The following is an 18,842-nucleotide window of genomic DNA, read 5'->3' on the forward strand; positions in this document are numbered from 1 at the left end:
AAATTAAATTAAATTCTTTATTATTAGAGGTTAGTTGTACTATATTCAAGCTGATTTCTGTAACAAATATACTAAATAGTGCTTTTTTTTAAAGGCAGAAAATATTTGTATTACTCAAATAAACAGGGGACTAACAACTCAATTTGAGCTATTAGCCAAAGTCTCACAGTACAACAATAAGCAAGTGCCAAGTTGGCACAGCAACACACTAATTACATATACATGCGACTAAATTACACACGAGAGCAGATAATACAGACAAACTAAATAAAACAATTAGGCGGCGTATGAAGCCAATTGTGCCAATCGAGATGTTTCGTCTTGCATCGTTTCGAAATCCACTCAAAGCTTTTAACTTGGATTTCCCTCACCGCAACCGGCACGTTCCAACCTTTATATTTGAAGACTTTCTCGTTCCTATTTTTCCATATCAAGTAACAACACGTCCAAAGAACTGCTTGCCAAACATCATTACCCAAGTCCGAACCAAGATTCCCAGAGTTGCCTTGCAAAAGATCACTTATGTTCCCATTTGAAACCCAATTAATACCCCACCAACTGAAGATATTAACCCATATATCACACGCCTTCGCACAAGATGTGCTCGATTGACTCAATGTCATTATCGCAAATTGGATAACGAATCGAGTGCAAATCAATACCCCTTTTGTCAAGTTTCGTCAAAACCGGTATACGACAACTTCTTACCCTCCAAACAAAGATTTCAATAATTTTAGGAATCAAATTATTACGAAGGGTACACGAAGGGGAACGCAAACCTGTTTGTAGCAGTTTCGAGTCAATTAGAGCCGACATCTTTTTTGTTGTAAAAATCCCACTTGTACACGCTGTCCAACGCCAAGAGTCTTTCGCATCCTGATCCATTCTGATCGACTTATTCAGCCTATTTAATAGTGCTAACGTATAGAAAATAAGGTAAATGAATCCCGACATTTTTAGGTTTCAACATGGGAAGAAACCATCAAACAATCCAAATAGATTATATCAAAAACACCAAAAACCTTAATCAAAGTATATAACTACTTTATAACAGTTATACTACATAGGATTTGTTAACTCCTCTAATTACATCTTTATATTTAATATATTCGTGTATATTTATCAGAACATAAGGTAGATTTTTTTCTTTTATTAAGTAAAAGACTTATAGCCTAGTGGTACATAAGTAGGCGTATAATCAAGAAGTTAGGGGGGTTCTAGTCTCGTATTAGGCATTTTCCGTGAATAAATTATTTGTTGGGCGTGTAATTAGCACTTCTTAAAAAATAAGTGTTTTTTTAGGATTTTTCCTTCACAACACCCCTTAATGTGACATTCAGATGATAATTTTGTAAATTTGACTGAAATGGACATGTATTAGCATAACGGACTAATGACATGCGGAACCCAAAGCAAGGTTTGAATTATCTAGATTTCGCTAAGGATTTTTTAAAGAGTTTTAGGAGACTCGTTAATGTGAAAAATGTGTACATTTCAATAATTGTTATGTAATGTCAACATTAACAGTTTTGTACAACACATTAATTAACGTTAATGACATGTTTAAGAGTAGTTGTCAGAAATAATTATTAGTTAATTAAGTTAATTACTCTCATTATTTTTACTTTCATATTTAAGAAAAAAGATCAACAGTTATTTAATTCATTAAGTTTTAAGTTTCATTTTGACCATTCTATCTTTTTTCTTATAATATATTCTATTCAAGTTTACCTTCAATTATTGATTTAATATTTTGAAAGGTTAAATCATCAAACTTTTGTAATTTACATGCTCAAACTAAATAAACTCGCAAGTGTAAAATTATTTTAAATCCAGTTGAGTTTTTTAGATGGTTGAATCACTAACTTGTGATTTGTGAAAGTTAAATGTTTGTGACAACTAAGATGAAGCTTTACGCGATCGTAGCATCAAGTGTGTGGCTTTTTTGACGCTTCCGTAACAACATTCTTTTTTCTTCAACTAAAATGAAGAAAGATTGTTTATTTGATTTGATTCATAATTTTTCGTTTAGTTGGATTAGAAATAGAGGAAAAATTGATGTATCTTGGAATTCTTGACTACCGTTGTAAGTTTTTGTTATTGCTCTCTAGCAACTTGTTAGGGAGATTTTAATAATAAAATTCCATTTTTCCAAAAAAATTATAAATTTTTGAAACGAAGAAAGTTCAAAGTTTATTATCAACAATTTGAACATTTAATAAAATACTCCGTAATTAGTACTTCCACGTCATAAAAATACCCTTGCTCCCCAAGTTATCATAAAACGCCCCCTTTTCGTTCATCTATCCTTCAAATTCCTATTTTTTAGGGTTTCAATTCAGTCCACTTCAATCATCGTTCAGCTCGACCTCAAACACCAATCGTTCAGTTCTCATCCTATGGCCGGTGATAATGTTGTGACCGGAGCAAATACCACTCCACTGGCTGCAGCCGAAGTTAGCTCGGTTGAACCGGGTGGAACCGCCCTTGATGGTTCACCATTTCCAGAATTGGAACTAATGCAGCAAGAGTTGACCGATCCTGACATGTTGCGAGGAGTCATGTATCTATTGAACAACCCAGACATTTTGCGTGAGGTGGTGATGAGCAGCCCTCCGTTGCGCGAAATCGTTGATCGGAATCCAGAAATTGCTCGCAGGCTCAACGATCCCGCCATCGACAGACTAACAATGGCGATTGTAAGAAACCCTGAACGCTTGCGTGAAATGATTCGTAACGCAGACCCAACAACGTACAAAAACATCCAGGAGCCGTTACTGAAAGCGACTAGAATGGGCGGTGGTAGTAATGCTGGGAACGATTCGAACTTGACTCCGTCTGCAGCTGTTTTAGGTGGTGGCGATCTGGGCGGGGCGGCTCAAAACCTGGCGGCTAACCCTGAAACCACTGGTGGTGCTCTGGAGGGGGCGGAGACGACTACTGGTTCTCCTGCTCCGAGAACCGACCCGCTTCCTAAACCTTGGGCTGCTGGTGCTGGTAAACATCGATTATTCCTACTCTTTGTCGACTCATATATGTATTAATTAATATTATTATATATATATATGCTTTGTGTATCTAATAATAATATAATAATAATAATAAGATATATTTAATATATATGCTCTGTTACAACGGTACCAAAATTTATTACAAGTAATAACACTCGTATAAAAATAAGCATGTGTAAGATATCAGAAATTGGAATATTGGTTTGGTCTCTAACTGGTGATCTAGAAGCTATAACCATATTAATATTATATATGGATCATCACATGTAACTGCAACTTGCATATATTATAATAGTACTCCGTACTACATTTGATGGATTACTTGTTATACATGATGGATAGTGTATGTAACATGATATTACATGTATATCGATTATCGATCACAAGTATAACTACATTATATATTACTCCGTATATTTAGTTTTTTGGTTTGAAACTTTCATGTAGATAAATACAAATATGATGTCTGATGTAAATAGCTGTAAAGATGCATTCATATATAATTTCTGATGTAAAGTTGAATGTATAATTGTAAAATTACATATTTTTGATACTGTAAACTAGTAAAAGAATTCGATAGTTTCATATTTAGTTATGATGGTTATATTTTTGTTGAGAATAAGTAAAGACACACGACTCAAAAATTGAGTAAATCAGAAATCATAAAATTAGCTTGAACTTTATATACAGAGAATATGGAGTGGCATTGTAACGTTAATTTATTGATAATAGCCTAATAGGTAAAGGGTAGATGTGAAAGAGAATATAAGAAAAAATCATTTTATGTCTTAATAATACTGGTAGGACTATAATCTAAAATGTAATAATGATAAACGCGATGTGAGTTTTCAGGTAAAGCTGTTCCATTAAGCCGTACTGTGACGCTTAATATACGGCTTTTAAATGGAAAGACGTTCGCGGTTCAGGCTAGTTTGAAGGCAAAGGTTGATTTGTTTAAGTTTGTTATTGAAAAGAACAGTAATGTACCAGCTGCAGAGCAAAGGCTGGTTTTTAAAGGACAGGTTTTAAGTTACTACTACTACTATTCGGATAACTCAATTAACTGCGAAGAAGTTGGCGAAATTCTAGGCCTGTCGAGGAAGAAGGGTACAACCAGGAACTAAGGTACCTTCTAATTTCATCGTGTTTTAAAAAAAAAAAAAAAAAAAAAAAAAAAAAAATTAAATATGAAGATACTGTCTTTAAATATTAGAGGGTTGGGTTATGAGGATAAAAATAAATTTAACTGGTTTAAAAAAGTTTGTTTTCAAAATAAGCCAAACGTTATTGCTTTACAAGAAACTAAAGCTGAAAAAATCTCGGAGCAGTGGATAGAAAAAATTTGGGGCAATTGTGATTATCGGTATGCTTTTAAAAAATCAAATGGGAATTCGGGCGGGATTCTAACGATATGGGACCCAAATATTTTTATTGCTAACCGTGTTATTGAAAGAGAGTCCTATATTGCGATAAAAGGACATTGGCAGGATTTAGGTACCGAGCTCATTCTAATCAACGTTTATGGTCCCCAAACCGAGAAAGATAAGAAAACTATGTGGAACGATCTTTCAGATATTCTGACATATGATGGTGCTATGTGGGTGATTTTTGGTGATTTCAATGAAGTTAGATTCGCTTACGAAAGAAAGAATACTGAATTTTGTGAAAGGAAAGCGAAAATGTTTAATGATTTTATCAAAGATAACTCTCTCCTCGATATGCCTTTAGGTGGTAGAACGTATACTCGCATAAGTGATAACGGTACAAAATTCAGCAAGCTCGACAGGTTTCTGGTATCGGAAAATTTCATTCAACAATGGCCAAACGCGAATGTGTTGGTTCTAGATAAGAAACACACTGATCATTGCCCCCTGTTTCTTAAAGATGGGGACATCAATTTTGGGCCTAAACCGGTTAAAGTTTTCGATGAATGGTTGAAACAAAAAGATTCACATGATGTCATTAATGCCGCTTGGAAGTCACCAGTCAATAGCAACAAACCCGATGTAATTTTCCGAGAAAAACTAAAGATTGTCAAGCAAGAACTTCGAAAATGGTACTCCACGTCGCATGGTAAACTAAAGGTGGAAATTGAGGAATTAACCAATGCCATCAATGATTGGGAAAAGAAAGCTGTGGTGACTAATTTAGATGAAGAACAATTAAATAAATGGATGAAAGATCGTGAATCTCTAACTCAAAAAGAAAACATGCAATTAGAGATGCTCAAACAAAAAGCTAGATACAAATGGGCGTTAGAGGGAGATGAAAACAGCAAATTCTTTCACTCTTACATCCGTCGCCGGCACCATAAAAACAACATCCATGGAATTAACTCCGCCGGGGTATGGATTTCTAACCCTTCAAAAATCAAAACTGAAGCTTTTAATTTTTTTCAGGGACTTTTCGAGAAAAGCAACTCTGAAGGGTGGATGCTTAATAATTGGGATGGCTCAAAAATTGAAGAAAACATGGCCAAAGCTCTTGAGGTTAAATTCTCGGAATCGGAAGTGCTAGAGGCTATAAAAGGATGTGGAAGTAATAAAGCCCCAGGACCGGACGGGTTCAATATTCTTTTCTATAAAAAGTACTGGGACATCATTAAAGAAGATCTTTTAATAGCTATCAATTGGTTTTGGGAATCGGGACAAATCTCAAACGGGTGCAATGCGTCTTTCATCACTCTCATCCCTAAGGTTAAGGACCCTCTCAACTTTTCCAATTATCGACCTATTAGCCTCATCGGTAGTTACTACAAAATTCTTTCAAAATTACTCGCAAACAGAATCAGAAAAATCATACCGAGGCTAATAGGTGACGAGCAAACCGCCTTTATTTCAAATAGATACATACTTGATGGCGTTTTAATTGCTCTTGAAACAATCGACGACCTCAAATCTAGGAATCAAAAGAGTTTTGTCTTTAAAGTTGATTTTGAAAAAGCTTTTGATTGTCTAGATTGGGACTTCCTTTGTTCCATTATGAAATCTATGGGTTTTGGGGCCAAATGGGTAAAATGGATTCAATCATGCCTAAAATCCACTTCTATCTCGGTCCTTGTTAATGGTTCACCGACCAACCAATTCTTCCCCAAGAGAGGTGTAAGGCAAGGAGATCCACTTTCTCCTTTCCTATTTATAATTGCGGGTGAAGGTTTGAACCACCTCCTTAAGGTTGCAACTCTGAAAAATCTAATTAGTGGTGTTAAGGTTGGAAATGATAAGGTTGTCGTATCTCACCTTCAATACGCCGACGACACTATCATTTTTGGCAATTGGAATAAAAATGAAGTCAGGAATATTTTGAAAATTCTCAAATGTTTTGAAGAGTTATCGGGTCTTAAAATTAATCTTAATAAAAGTTGTGTGTACGGCATTGGTGCTTCTAAAGTTGAATTGTATAATATTGCCACTTGGTTCGGATGTAAAGAGGGTTCCTTCCCTTTTAAATATCTCGGCCTTCCCATTGGTGCAAATCTAAAAAGTCATAAAAATTGGGCTCCTATCTTCGATAAGTTTAAAAAACGGCTATCCGAGTGGAAGGCTAAAACCATTTCGTATGGTGGACGCCTAACTCTCATTAAAGCAGTCCTAAGTAGTCTTCCACAATATTATTTCTCTTTGTTTAAGGCCCCGGTAAGTGTATTAAAAGATCTTGAAAAATTGCGTCGTGATTTCTTTTGGGGTGGATCTTTAGATGAGAAAAAAATGGCTTGGGTCAAATGGGATCAAATACTTTTACCGTATGAATTCGGTGGTTTAAATGTCAACTCGTTAAAACTAAAAAATCTTTCCCTTCTATCGAAATGGTGGTGGCGATTTTTAACAAATGAAAACACTTTTTGGGTACGAATTATAAAGAGTATATATGGGGTTAATGGTGGGTTAGGGTGCTTTTCTAATTTATCCTCAATTAATTTAAAAAAAATTTCGGGTCGCACTTGGTTCAACATCATTAATATCGAGCACACCCTAAATAAGTTAGGGTGTGATATTTCTAATGCCTTTGTAAAAGATGTAGGTAATGGTGATGGTATGAGTTTCTGGAGAGACAAGTGGATCGGGGATAGACCCCTATGCGCTGCATTCCCGAGACTTTTTAGACTTGAGGCGGATAAAGACGCATCTATCTCTGGCCGTGTTTGCTTTTCAGATTCAGGTATCGTTTTTAACTGGAGCTGGAGCACCCTTCCTAGATGGCGAGCAGCTGACGAACTTGCAACTCTTACTGCCGAAATCGAAAATTTCAAGTTTTCAAATAATCAACACCCTCGCTGGACTTGGAAATTTAACCCAAATGGTTCCTTTAGCACCGAGTCTTTAATGCATCATTTGAACTCTTTAGCCGCTGCTAATCTTGGTCCTTTTACCCCCACTGTTCTAAATTCGTTGGTTCCTCAAAAAATTGGAATTTTCATTTGGAGGGCGAAACAAAACAAGCTCCCTGTCCGTACCGAGCTAGATAAAAAAGGCATAGATCTTGACTCCGTAAGGTGCCCGGTATGTGATGATGATGTGAAAACCCTCCTTCACACCCTTGTGAGGTGCGCAAACTCTAATGACATATGGGATAAAATTAAACGATGGTGGAACCTAGATCAATTACACATCACAAGTTTATCGGATCTTGCAAACGTTTCAAACGCTCAGATTAGCACTAATCTCGGTTCCGCTCTTTGGCAATCGGTCGTATGGATTACTAGCTATTACATATGGTTACATCGTAATGATCGAGCTTTCGGTAAGAAGAATCTTAGCACTTCAAAAATCGTGTCTGAAATCCAATCTAAGAGCTTCGAATGGATTAATAGTCGTTGGAAGAAAGGCAATCTAGAGTGGTCTAAATGGTTAACCAATCCGAGATGGTTCGATGCTATTCACACAAAAGTTGGCATAGGTTAATTTTCAGGTTTTTTATGCCGGATTCTTTCGTTCTCTTCCTTGGCGGGGGCTAAGAGGGGTAGGGTCAAGTGCTTTGTCGCTGTTTGTTACAGTACTGCACTCTGATTCCTATTCCTGCTTGTTATTACAAGTTGCTCCCCGCCTAGGCGGATTTCGGTAGATGAAGGCTTTTTCCTGAACATAAATATTAACCTGCGAGAATATCTACAGCCCGCATTGTATAGTCTCTGTTCTTTTCTTTATAGTTGTTTTAGCATAGCTTTTTCTTCGTGTTGTTCTTAGCATAGGCCTTTTGTACGAGTTTTCCTATATTAGTCTTCGGACCCTCCTTTGTAATTTCTTTTCTTTAATAAAAGTTTGGCTATTCAAAAAAACAAAAAAAAAAAAAAAAAAAAAAAAAAAAACTACTACTACTATTCACTTAATTATTTTCTTGTAACATGTTTGTTGCTCCTGTTACAGGAATGGTTCGAACTATGGGAAACTCTTTTTTCGGAGCTCACAAAGGGACCTGGTAACATTAATTTGGATATGCTTAAGAACATAACAAATCATGCATGCTCCTTTATTTATCAAATATTATATTGTTATTATTATTTATTATCTTTATTATAACTAATAACTAATAGCTACTTTTGGGTTTAAAAATTAATAACAGTACCTCCGGAGGAGAAGTATGCTACCCAATTAAGACAGCTTGAAGAAATGGGTTTTACCGATGCTCGTGAGAATCTTCAAGCGCTGACAGCTCATGCGGGTGATGTGTATGCTACGGTTGAGCTCTTACGAGTCCTTTCTGCATTTCATTAGCTCCATCTCTCATGTTCTCTGCGTTTTTGTTAGCTAGCGACTTTTGGAAAATCTTGGTTAGTACTGAAATTAAGCTAGTGTTAATAATACTCGACAGTTTTGAACTTTTGGTGTTTGAATTTTAGGAATTACTCGTATTACATGTTTCTTGTGACATGATCGTATTATCAGTGAAACTAAGCTAGGGTAATACTCGGCGAGTTTTGTTAGCTTATGAACTTATGGTACTTGAATTTAAGGAATCTTGGTAGTATTTTATCATCTACTTTCATCATTGGTTTTGTACAGTTTTCTCATGTCCTCGTTGTTTAGTTAATTGAAATTTATATGCTTTAACCGATCACCAAATCTATAATAAAACGATCCAAACTCAAATATTAAACAAGTGAATGATCACGGTAGTAAAACAACTCGGTACCATTTGGCACTTTCGACTGTGACAGTATATGTACATTTATACACAAGCAATTACCTTCGGCTGTAAAAGTCCCGAGTTTAAAGCTTTTACTTTCGTTATAGGTTGCTTGTCTTTGTTCAGTCTTTATGAGAAAATATTGACTTAGCTCTTATATATGAATTGATATTGATAGTTGTACACTTGTACTGATGCTAACAAACTCCCTGAATATATGTTGACCTCCTACAAATTTGTTAAATGTACATCAAGTCATATGCATCTATAATTTTCTTATTGAAAGCCTTGAGGGATTGTGTTAGCATAACACTTCAGATTTAATTTCAAAATGATTCAAAGAAACATCGGAAAACAGAATATGATAATAAAATTCAATAAATGAGACAAATCTACTGAAATTAAGCAAGGTGTTACTATTATGTTAGCAAAATCGCATTTTTTTTTTTTTTTTTTTTTTTTTTTGTTGCCAGAATCCTACATTCATTTGGATTCCATCTGCATGATGATGTTAAATATGACGTATGACTAATTATGCCTTAAAACAAGGGCAGGGTTCGACATTGGGTTTTAAGAACTCTAGCTCTATGCCTTTTCTTAAATACATCTTGCCTGAATTTATATAACGTAACTCAAAGGTAGGTAGCATGAATTTGTATAGCAATGACCATTTTAATCGCTAATGTAGTTTAATCGATCAGCCAATCATTCTGTTCATCCGAGTGAGCACAATCTACATTATTATACCTCATTGCTTTTTGACTGTCATTTTGTATGCAAATTTTTGTCAACTTTTTGCAACATGCCCTTTCATTATTACACTTACAAGAGACCCAGTTGATCACTTTAACACCAATATTTGATATGTTATTTGAAGACTACACTTGTCACTTTGAGACAATTTAGAAATGAACAGCAACATAAGTCAAAATTAAAGAACGGGCAAAATGCATCAAACTTTATACACCACTACCAGTACCTATGATGAATTAATAATACAAAACTTCAAGGCCGGATTCTATCACACTTTTTGTTCATCTTTTAATGTGCATGTATAATGTATAATGTATAATTTCCTCTCTGATCATATTTTTCGTTCAGTAAAAAAGTTTGATCGTACAAAAAGAATTACAAGAATCATTGGTGATGTCATGTTTTCCAACTTGGTTCACCCTCAGACTTTCTACGTGAAGGAGAAACGCGAAAAAAGAGAGGCCCCAGCTCCTGGTGACTCACCACCTGGACTTGGTGGAACTTCAGTGAAAGCCCGATAAGCGTTCTGACACTTCTGCAACTGCATTTGTATGACACATCTAATTAGTCGTCGTGAACTAAGCCACAGGATTAGAAAGAATTTAAGTAAATTAAGAAAATTTTGTACAACTTAAATCAACAATGGGGCCTGAGATTATAAGCAAATAGCCATGGACCATTACTGGATATGCCAAACTCATGTGACTGATGAGAAAACAGAGACATAAATGTGGGTTTGGTTAACATTTCAATATTAATTTTGTTTCTTACGGTGTGATGTAAAAAAATACTGGGACGGGCCACAAAACAGGAAATGAGAAATACAAGCAGGTTGTGCAAACGAAGGCATCAAATATTCACTTAACAGTGACAACTCTAACCCTTTAAATCTATAAAGGGTGAAATGCGTCTGGTTTGAATATCAACTTAAAGAGAAATTATTATATAGAAATGAAATACATCTGGTTTGCATAAGGCAAAAATATCATATAGGTTCTTTAAATACGAATAAAAGTTCATACTATATTCCTAATTTGCTATAAACATGAGTGAAAAGTATTGGCAGGCAACGAGCTCACTTTGACAATACGAATATTTTCATTCTCTTCAACATGATACACTATTAAAAACCTTAACTTCAATGGCTTTAAATATTAATAAGACACATCATCCAATATTGTTGAAGTTAGTTTTGAGTATATTATTTATTTGCTCACCTCGTCAGGGCTAAACTGAAGGAGCATTGCAATGACAGGAAGTAGGGCCCCAACTTCACCTATTCACACAAAGGTTAAGCATGGTAGATTATTTACAGTGTCTAGGTAAATAATTGAATTTCATCAGGGTAAAATACCGGGTAAAATACCTGTTTCAAGAAGCTTTACTATGACATTTTTAAGATAAGTCATATCGACTCCTTCCCTTCTTTTTGATCTTTCCATATTTCGGAGTTCTTCCTTCAACAAAGCTTCCTGTGGGTTGTTATGAGATTAAATACTAGTTAAGTTAGAAGTTTAGTTTACATTAATGTTATAGTTTCAACACATTTACTTAAGAATGAGTAAAGTTGGGTTGTGTTATATCTCAAAATGGTCAAGTTCCAAACTTCAAACCAAAAGGGGAACAAGTCAAATTGGTGAAACGGGTCAAACATGTTGAACGTCATCCAAAGTACATATTTAATGTGTACACAACTTCCAAAATTACTTTCATACTGTTGTACTTAAATGAACATCCACGATTATTATTGATATAAGTTGGACAAAAAGTGTTTGTTGGTCTACCGTTGCAACCCTTACAAAAAATGAATGGTTTCAATTTGAACCTGGCTTGACCGATTACCCAACCTGTCTGGTCGGCCCACTTTTCCACCTCCAATGTGAAAAAGTCTCGAGTTCACTTAAGTTAAATATATATTAAAAAACATCTTCTGTCCAAGACAAAACATCTTCTGTCCAAGACATTGTTTCAGTTAACAAACATTATCGTGCATAGAAGACTAAAATAAAAACCTGTTGGCTGTGAAGGCGATTTTCACGTTCAAGCTCTTCAAGTTCCTCCTATAAAGAAATACGTAATTAAGAAACTATTACATTAAATTTTGAAGATGCAACTTAAACTTAGAGCCATTACGACTTACTTGAAGTGCAAGAATATGTCGTTGTGACTGAGCTAACTCTTCCTCCCTTTGAGCTTGTTGCCTTGCCAAAATCTGTGTTCACAATCATTGATTTGTGTTTATTTGAGTAATTGCATGTGCAATACATATATAATCACACTTTTATGTTGTTGATAAGCAGAGGCACAAATAACAAAGCATTTCATTTTCATATAAAATATGAGAACTAATAAGTCATTACAGTTCAAAGGACAAAAGTATGCATACCAATATCTGCTGTTCTGCAACTGAGGTGTTTGAGTTTGATCCACCCATATGGCCATTTTCATTGTTATTTGCCTACAAAAAAAATAAAATAAAAAAACAAATATAATCATGAAAATTTCCCAACACATGATCATTAAAGAAATTTGAGAGAGATACCAATGGCTTTGATTGTAATGAACGAAGAAGATTTTTATTGTTGTCTGTAAGCCTTGTAATCTCAGTGTCCTTCTCTTCAATCAACTTATCAGCAAGATCACGAAATGAATCATGTTCCTCCTATATTATAATATACAAATCAACTGTTAACAAAAGTACAACTTAATATTGGTTTCAGCATACTACTGAATCGAACTAGCACCTTCAATTTTTTATATTGTGTTTGGAGATCCTGTACTTCTTTTTGCAGAGCTTCACTAGGTGATAACTTTTGTTGTTCAAGTTCAGACTTTAGCGCCTCAAATCTCACTGTTGAAAAGTCAACTTCATCATCAACATAAACTTAATCAATGATTAAGCAACATTAACAGGATTAATATTAGTTACACTGCCAAGTTTCTTCCACATTTTGAAGATTCTTTTCCCAAGATTCTTTCTCAGTTTGATGATTAGAAAGTGTAGATGTGAGCTTCGCTTCCAAGTTCTTCACTTGTTGCTCAATGACACTAAAAGCTTCATCTCTGAATACAGAAGTAAATATAAAAAAATCATCATAGGTATTATATCGTTTAAAGATAACTTTTTGAACCCTCAAAACATAATTAAACACGAAAAAATATCACTTTACCTAGCAATGAGTGTTTTTTCATGAGAAGTTAAAGCATTTTCAAGATCTTGCAGCGCTTTGTCCCGTTCAGAAGAAGCCAACAATATTTCATTTTCAGCTTCCTAAAGGAACATGATATTTATATTAATTTATAGTAATATCTTAAATGCACAATATGTACTAAAAAAAGAGCCCACCTTTAATGCCTCTTCAAGTGCTTTGACTTGTTCATTATCTTTAGCAGAGGCCAGCTCAGCATCTTTTTTCTGAAGAAGTGCATGAGCACGAGACTTATACGAAGCAAATTCACTTTCTAAACGCTTAATCTGGATAATCAAGAATATTTCATAAGGATATCGAGAAAATGAGCACGAGTCATATGTAATGTAAACAAAAATATGGGATACCTCCTCTTTGGCTGCCACCAATTCAGCGTCTTTCGTGTTTGACCGTTGACTTTGCAAAGAAAGTTCCAGATCCATCTGACCTGTGAGTCCCATTATTAGCTACCTTAAAAAAAAATTAACTACTGAAATACAAAATCCAACAAAGAAATGTATATACTTTTCATTTTGGCAGCTTCGATTTCAGCACGTATACAGTTACCCTCAGCAATCTCTAGTTTCTTGCTTAGTGCTTGAGATGTGGCTTCCCACTTTTCTTTTTCATTTTCCTAAATATTTTGTAATAAATGCACTTCATCAGCTAAATACGCTTACGATAACTTATGATTTTTTTATAGTATTCAGATCTTACATGTTCGTGTTTCAAGTGAGTAATTTCTCCTTTAATACTTTCCATGGCAGCTTTAAGCCTTGCTGATTCACCAGTTGAAGCTGCATCCATCTCTGCAAGTTTTGACTCTTTTTCTGCAACCAGTCTCTAAAAAATAAAAAAAAATAAAAAATAATAATAATAATAATAATAAAAAATAAAAAAATGAAAATTGAGATATGTCAGAATTAAAGATTGTTACAAACTTGATATTTTATCTACATATCAATGTATGGCTTATTACCTGTAAAGTAGAGATTGTTTCTGTTGCTTTGGTTCTATCTGCTGCTGACTCAGCAAGTTGAGCTTCCAGATTTGTTATTTGCTGAGAAAATAAAGCATATATTTTACTTCAAGTAAAAAATTCATATCAAGATATGGTGGATCCAAAGTTAAACAGATAATATTCATCTTCAAATAGAAACGTGCATGTTACCTGTTGATGTTTTGAAGAAAGTTCCATCAATGAGGCCTGTTTCTTTTCTTCTGCAGCTTGTAGTAGCCCTCGCATGTTGTCTAGCATCTGTATCGGGAAAGTTAATATAATTATTATACATGGCAATTGAGACCCATACTACCAAATTTGGGTCAAATGGGTCAAGCTTTCGGGTCAATTGGGTCTTGTAAAAAATTAGGCATGGCAATGTAAACCAAAACTTGAAAAAAGTTCCAATAAGTTTTTCTCCAACCTATTAGGTCTTATACAAAATATAAAAGAACGGGTCAAATGGGTATCAAATCCTAAAGTTCAATAAATAGAGTCAGGTCCAATGGGTCTTGTGAATGGGTCAATTGGGTCAAGCATAACAAGTTTCATCCGTCAATCATGTATGAATGCATTAATGGTTATATCAATTATTAAGTATATGAATATTTTCTTATATATATAATAAATAATAAATATAAATATTAATAATAAATAATAATAACTAAAACAATATAATAAAAGTAAAATATCAAATGTAAAAGTATATGACCCGTTTAGACATGTTTAACCCATTTGACCCATTACCTGTTTCAATCTGTTACCCAAACCGACCCAACCTGACCCGTTTGAACCTGTTTAAAAATTTTACCCGTTTGACCCATGACCCATTTCAACCCAAAACCGTTTTGACCCGTTACCCAAACCGAACCAACCTGACCTTTGTCGGCAGCTAGCTATACCGAGTATAAAAAAAAAATAAAGTGATACGGTAGTATATAAAAATAAAAATACAGTTTGAAAATTTCAATACCTGCTCTTTTTCTAGAAGTGATTGTTGCAATGTCTCAATAGCATTCTCTTTAGGCTCCATAGATCGGCGCAACTCTTCGATATTGTCCCGAAGTCTATATGAGAGGAGATAATGAATAGTCAAGAGAAAATGATAATACATGATGCATGCATAAGACTAAACTTATAACATTATTCAAATGTATGTTATACCCTTTGGAGATAACAGGTTACTGCATTTGGCAATTTTCTACAATTACTTGTAACGGTCAACAGAAAACTTTATATGTAATTTTACAAAAACATAAACATTAATAAATGCATGGATGAAGATATAAAAAATTTTGGATGCTTAATTTCAAATACCTATTGTTTGCACTTCGCAGTTGTTGTCTCTCAGTATCGATTGCTTTTAATGCCTCGTTAGCATGTTGGCGTGTGCGATCAAGCTCCTGTTGTAATTCTGACAACTGCAACGAAGCCTGCTCTGACTTTTCATTGACTTCACGATACTTAGCCTCAAGGTCATCTTTCTCCTGAGAAATATCTCCAAAAACCAATCAGAGTCAATAAAATTAACCGTATGCATACTCATCTTATTACTTTAAAGGGCCCACAAATGAAATTACCTTCTGAACTTCTTGGATTCGTTGTTTTGCACGCTTGTGAAGCCTGTTCAACTTGGAATCAAGCTCAGAGTTTTTCTCGTCACGTTCTTTTACTTGTTGTTCCAGACTCTTCTCAACTGTGTCCATAAACAACAGTATACATTTTATTATCAGGATCAATTAAGTAATCAAAACCAATAACATAAAGTGTGCTTATAAACTGGAACTTTTATACAACCTTCAGCCAGTTTAGCAGAAAGCTCTTGAGACTTTGAATCTGCTTCCGAGTATTCTGCTCGAAGATGCTCCAAAGCTGCCTCTGCGGCACCTCGTGTTTGTCTTTCTATTACGAGTTCTCTGTTCAAAGCTTCTAGTTTTTCATGCAACTCTTTTGAATCTTCACAAGTCCCATTTTGGTCAAATACTTTTACTTTTGACTCCGCGTGTACATTCTTCAAGTCCTGGAAATGAGACTTCAAGTACTCATTTTGAAACTTGAGATCTACCACCATTTGCATTAGCTGATCGTGTGTATCATCAGAACTAAAGTTATTATTGGATGAAACATAATTCTTGTTAAGATCTTTATCAGTTTGAGAACTTGTATCGTTCGATTTTGCATCTCGTGGATCATCATCTACAACATCGTTTACCGATCTCCCATCAATGTCACCTCCACCCTCTGACATTGTCTTGCAATTTCTAAATACTGCTATATAATTTGAAGTCGGTGATCTTTGTATATATTCGATAACTCTACCAACTTAAAATATAAACACTATTGCGACTTATGATTCCTTCTCGAATTACCTTTCTGAAAGTCCAGTTCACCTTGTTTCACTAAAGCAAAACAAAAAAGGTGAAAACTTGGTACAGCAAAACCATTTGTTGACTTGGAATATAACTAATATATGGTGAACTGAAGTGCAAATGGTTCCTTATGTCATTAGAATATAAATCTATAGTAAACATAAAATGAAGTACAATGCATAAAATCTTAAGCGTTAATCAGAAAAACTAAATAAGGCCATAAGTGCAAGTGCTTCCAGTATATAAGACCTAATCACCCACAGCAGTAAGATTTTGTTGGAGCAAAATACTAATATCAAACTAACTTCAATTCCAATTTTAAAAGCCTAGCTCAACTTATAAAAATAAGGCAATCTTAAAATTAACAATGTACAAGTAACACTGGAAGATAAATTAAAGCAGTTGCATTTTAAGTAGTAATCTAACCTTGATATCTCCCGGATACACACACAAGATCAATAATCATTCGAAAGTTCGTAATTCGAATTGATTTGATTGGTGAATCGAGATCTATGATTCTGTAGGATATAATTCGTGTTTTTTTATTTAATATACCTGACGGATCTAAACACCACCCCCTAAATGAATCAATCAAACCCTAATACTTATTAACAAAATTGTGATTGAGTAAAAGGGGTGGAGATTCAGAGGATGGCGTAAACAAACTCTATGAATCGAATCGAATTTCTGATAGAAAGGAATATAAAAAACTTTCAGCCTCACCAGATTTTCGTTTTACGTATGGGCCCCGAGTCACGAGTTGAGTTGGACTCGGAAGTAAATAAAACGGCATGTTCATATGGATATACTTAACACTCTGCACCCCTCAACTTATAATATTTGACAAAAAAAAAAATTCAAAAAGACGAAAACTATAATAATTTTATTTTTCTAAGAGAAAGAAATAACAAGATACAAGCAACAATCGTGGACAGGGCTAGATAATAGTAAACTAAAACTAAAGACATAATCCGAACTAAAGCTAAATAAACTAAAGTACTGTCGAGAACCAAAGGTCAACATGACATACAGTCTACAGTCATGGAAATAAACGAAAGAAATAACAAAAAATACCACACTAACTAACGAGCAAGCCAAACCTCTTAATCGAAAAAAGGACGCGACCGTGGGAGCTCGACGCCGTTGTTGTTAGAGTCAACGCCATTTCCCGCACAAACCTTAAATGAAAAAGTCGAACCGTTGCCGATCCCATCACCGATGATAGTACCCGTCAGAGGAGAACTGAAACTGCACCTTTTAAACTCCTCGAAGAAACCCCCTTTTTCTAATGCTCTTCCTGAACCCGATCCCACGTAGACCACTTACAAGACTTATCCACTTGATCATCATGTAGCGACTTTTGGATCGCACTGCCATATGCGTCCTCTTTGATGATGTCCTGTTAAAAAAAAAAAAAAGAATTATTCGACGCCAACTTCTTCTTGTCCTTATCCTTTGCCTTAAATTTAGCTTTAGAAAAAAATTCTTCACCCCGTGCTCACATAATTTACTCGAATGCGTGAACCAACCCCAGCAGAATCCTTGACACTTCGCTTGCGTGTAAGACCCTGATTTCTTTTCAGCTAAAACGCGCGCCGCGCAAAACCTGCCTGATACAGATCCCTTGTTTTAATTAAAAAGTAGAAAGGGGCATTTTGGTTATTTCGCGTTGGGTTCGGTTTTGAGGCTACAAATATGGCCAAAACCTTATCTTATCCTCATTTTCACATCCACACAAATCCTCTCATCCATTTCTAGAGAGAGGAAGAGCTTTTAGAGTGAGAAAGCTCAAGATTATGAAGATGGAGCTTGAATCCTTTCATGGTGCGAGAGTTAAAGTCATTCATCTTCCTTCTAGCTACATTTTGATGGTGATGGTAAGTTCTAGCTCCGATTTTAATTGTTCGATTCTTGTTTTGGTTAGGGTTTATGTTGGTGATGAGTTATAAAACCCATTTCTTATGAAATTTGGGGGTTTCGGAGCAAGCTTGTGATTAAGAACCCTAATATTGTGGGTTTAGGGTTTAATGACGAATTTGGGTGTATTTGTCTTAGATTTAAGTGATAATCACTAGATGGGATGAGTATTGGTAAATTTGATGTTCATAAGAACAAGTTTGAAGTCATGCACACAAGGTGTTTGATGAAATGCCTCAAAGAGGTGAAGTTGTTGTGGATGTATAGGTTTATGATCTAAAGTCAACCTTTGATAGTGTTGTTAATCAATTGGTGGTATGGTGGTGATTTGGGTGTGTTAAAGAGTTTGATTTTGGTCAAAATTTGGATGTTAACTTGGTTTAGTGTTAAAATGAGTTTTGAGCCAAGTTTTGGTGAATCAAGTATGTAAATACTTGATTTAGGTGTTAATTGTTGTTTTGGAAATATAATCACTAGCCGT

The 18,842-nt window shown here is 34.9% G+C and overlaps 3 protein-coding genes across 3 annotated transcripts; 1 reads left to right on the forward strand and 2 right to left on the reverse strand.

Annotated features, from left to right (window-relative positions):
- Positions 1-263: 263 nt before the first annotated feature.
- LOC139900259 (uncharacterized) lies at positions 264-623 on the reverse strand. Its single transcript, XM_071883048.1, has one exon. The coding sequence runs from the start codon at positions 621-623 to the stop codon at positions 264-266; it is 360 nt and encodes a 119-aa protein (XP_071739149.1).
- Positions 624-2,311: 1,688 nt separating this feature from the next.
- LOC139896591 (ubiquitin domain-containing protein DSK2b-like) lies at positions 2,312-8,993 on the forward strand. The gene is made up of 4 exons (XM_071879234.1): positions 2,312-2,997; positions 3,864-4,033; positions 8,375-8,426; positions 8,571-8,993. The coding sequence occupies exons 1-4, from the start codon at positions 2,400-2,402 to the stop codon at positions 8,720-8,722; spliced, it is 972 nt and encodes a 323-aa protein (XP_071735335.1). The 5' UTR covers positions 2,312-2,399; the 3' UTR covers positions 8,723-8,993.
- Positions 8,994-10,063: 1,070 nt separating this feature from the next.
- LOC139896592 (protein GRIP) lies at positions 10,064-17,225 on the reverse strand. The gene is made up of 21 exons (XM_071879235.1): positions 16,871-17,225; positions 15,873-16,343; positions 15,656-15,771; positions 15,393-15,562; positions 15,049-15,142; positions 14,247-14,333; positions 14,055-14,135; positions 13,793-13,918; positions 13,601-13,709; positions 13,444-13,523; positions 13,234-13,362; positions 13,058-13,158; positions 12,817-12,950; positions 12,632-12,738; positions 12,430-12,549; positions 12,274-12,345; positions 12,028-12,099; positions 11,900-11,947; positions 11,254-11,359; positions 11,105-11,163; positions 10,064-10,428 (listed from the first exon to the last, which is right to left on the reverse strand). The coding sequence occupies exons 1-21, from the start codon at positions 16,908-16,910 to the stop codon at positions 10,318-10,320; spliced, it is 2,433 nt and encodes an 810-aa protein (XP_071735336.1). The 5' UTR covers positions 16,911-17,225; the 3' UTR covers positions 10,064-10,317.
- Positions 17,226-18,842: the final 1,617 nt, after the last annotated feature.

This window comes from Rutidosis leptorrhynchoides, chromosome 3 (assembly GCF_046630445.1).
Source record: "Rutidosis leptorrhynchoides isolate AG116_Rl617_1_P2 chromosome 3, CSIRO_AGI_Rlap_v1, whole genome shotgun sequence".
In the NCBI taxonomy this organism is placed as follows: Eukaryota; Viridiplantae; Streptophyta; class Magnoliopsida; order Asterales; family Asteraceae; genus Rutidosis; species Rutidosis leptorrhynchoides.

Bases quoted from the DNA above. Each gene is read 5' to 3' on its own strand.
- LOC139900259 (XM_071883048.1), bottom strand. From the start codon at position 623: ATGACATTGAGTCAATCGAGCACATCTTGTGCGAAGGCGTGTGATATA.
- LOC139896591 (XM_071879234.1), top strand. From the start codon at position 2,400: ATGGCCGGTGATAATGTTGTGACCGGAGCAAATACCACTCCACTGGCT. The intron at 2,998-3,863 runs GTAAACATCGAT...GTGAGTTTTCAG, and splicing joins ACCTTGGGCTGCTGGTGCTG to GTAAAGCTGTTCCATTAAGC. The intron at 4,034-8,374 runs GTTTTAAGTTAC...CTCCTGTTACAG, and splicing joins GGCTGGTTTTTAAAGGACAG to GAATGGTTCGAACTATGGGA.
- LOC139896592 (XM_071879235.1), bottom strand. From the start codon at position 16,910: ATGATTATTGATCTTGTGTGTGTATCCGGGAGATATCAAG. The intron at 12,951-13,057 runs GTAAAGTGATAT...TTCTGTATTCAG, and splicing joins GAAAAAACACTCATTGCTAG to AGATGAAGCTTTTAGTGTCA. The intron at 11,360-11,899 runs GTTTTTATTTTA...AACAACCCACAG, and splicing joins ATCGCCTTCACAGCCAACAG to GAAGCTTTGTTGAAGGAAGA.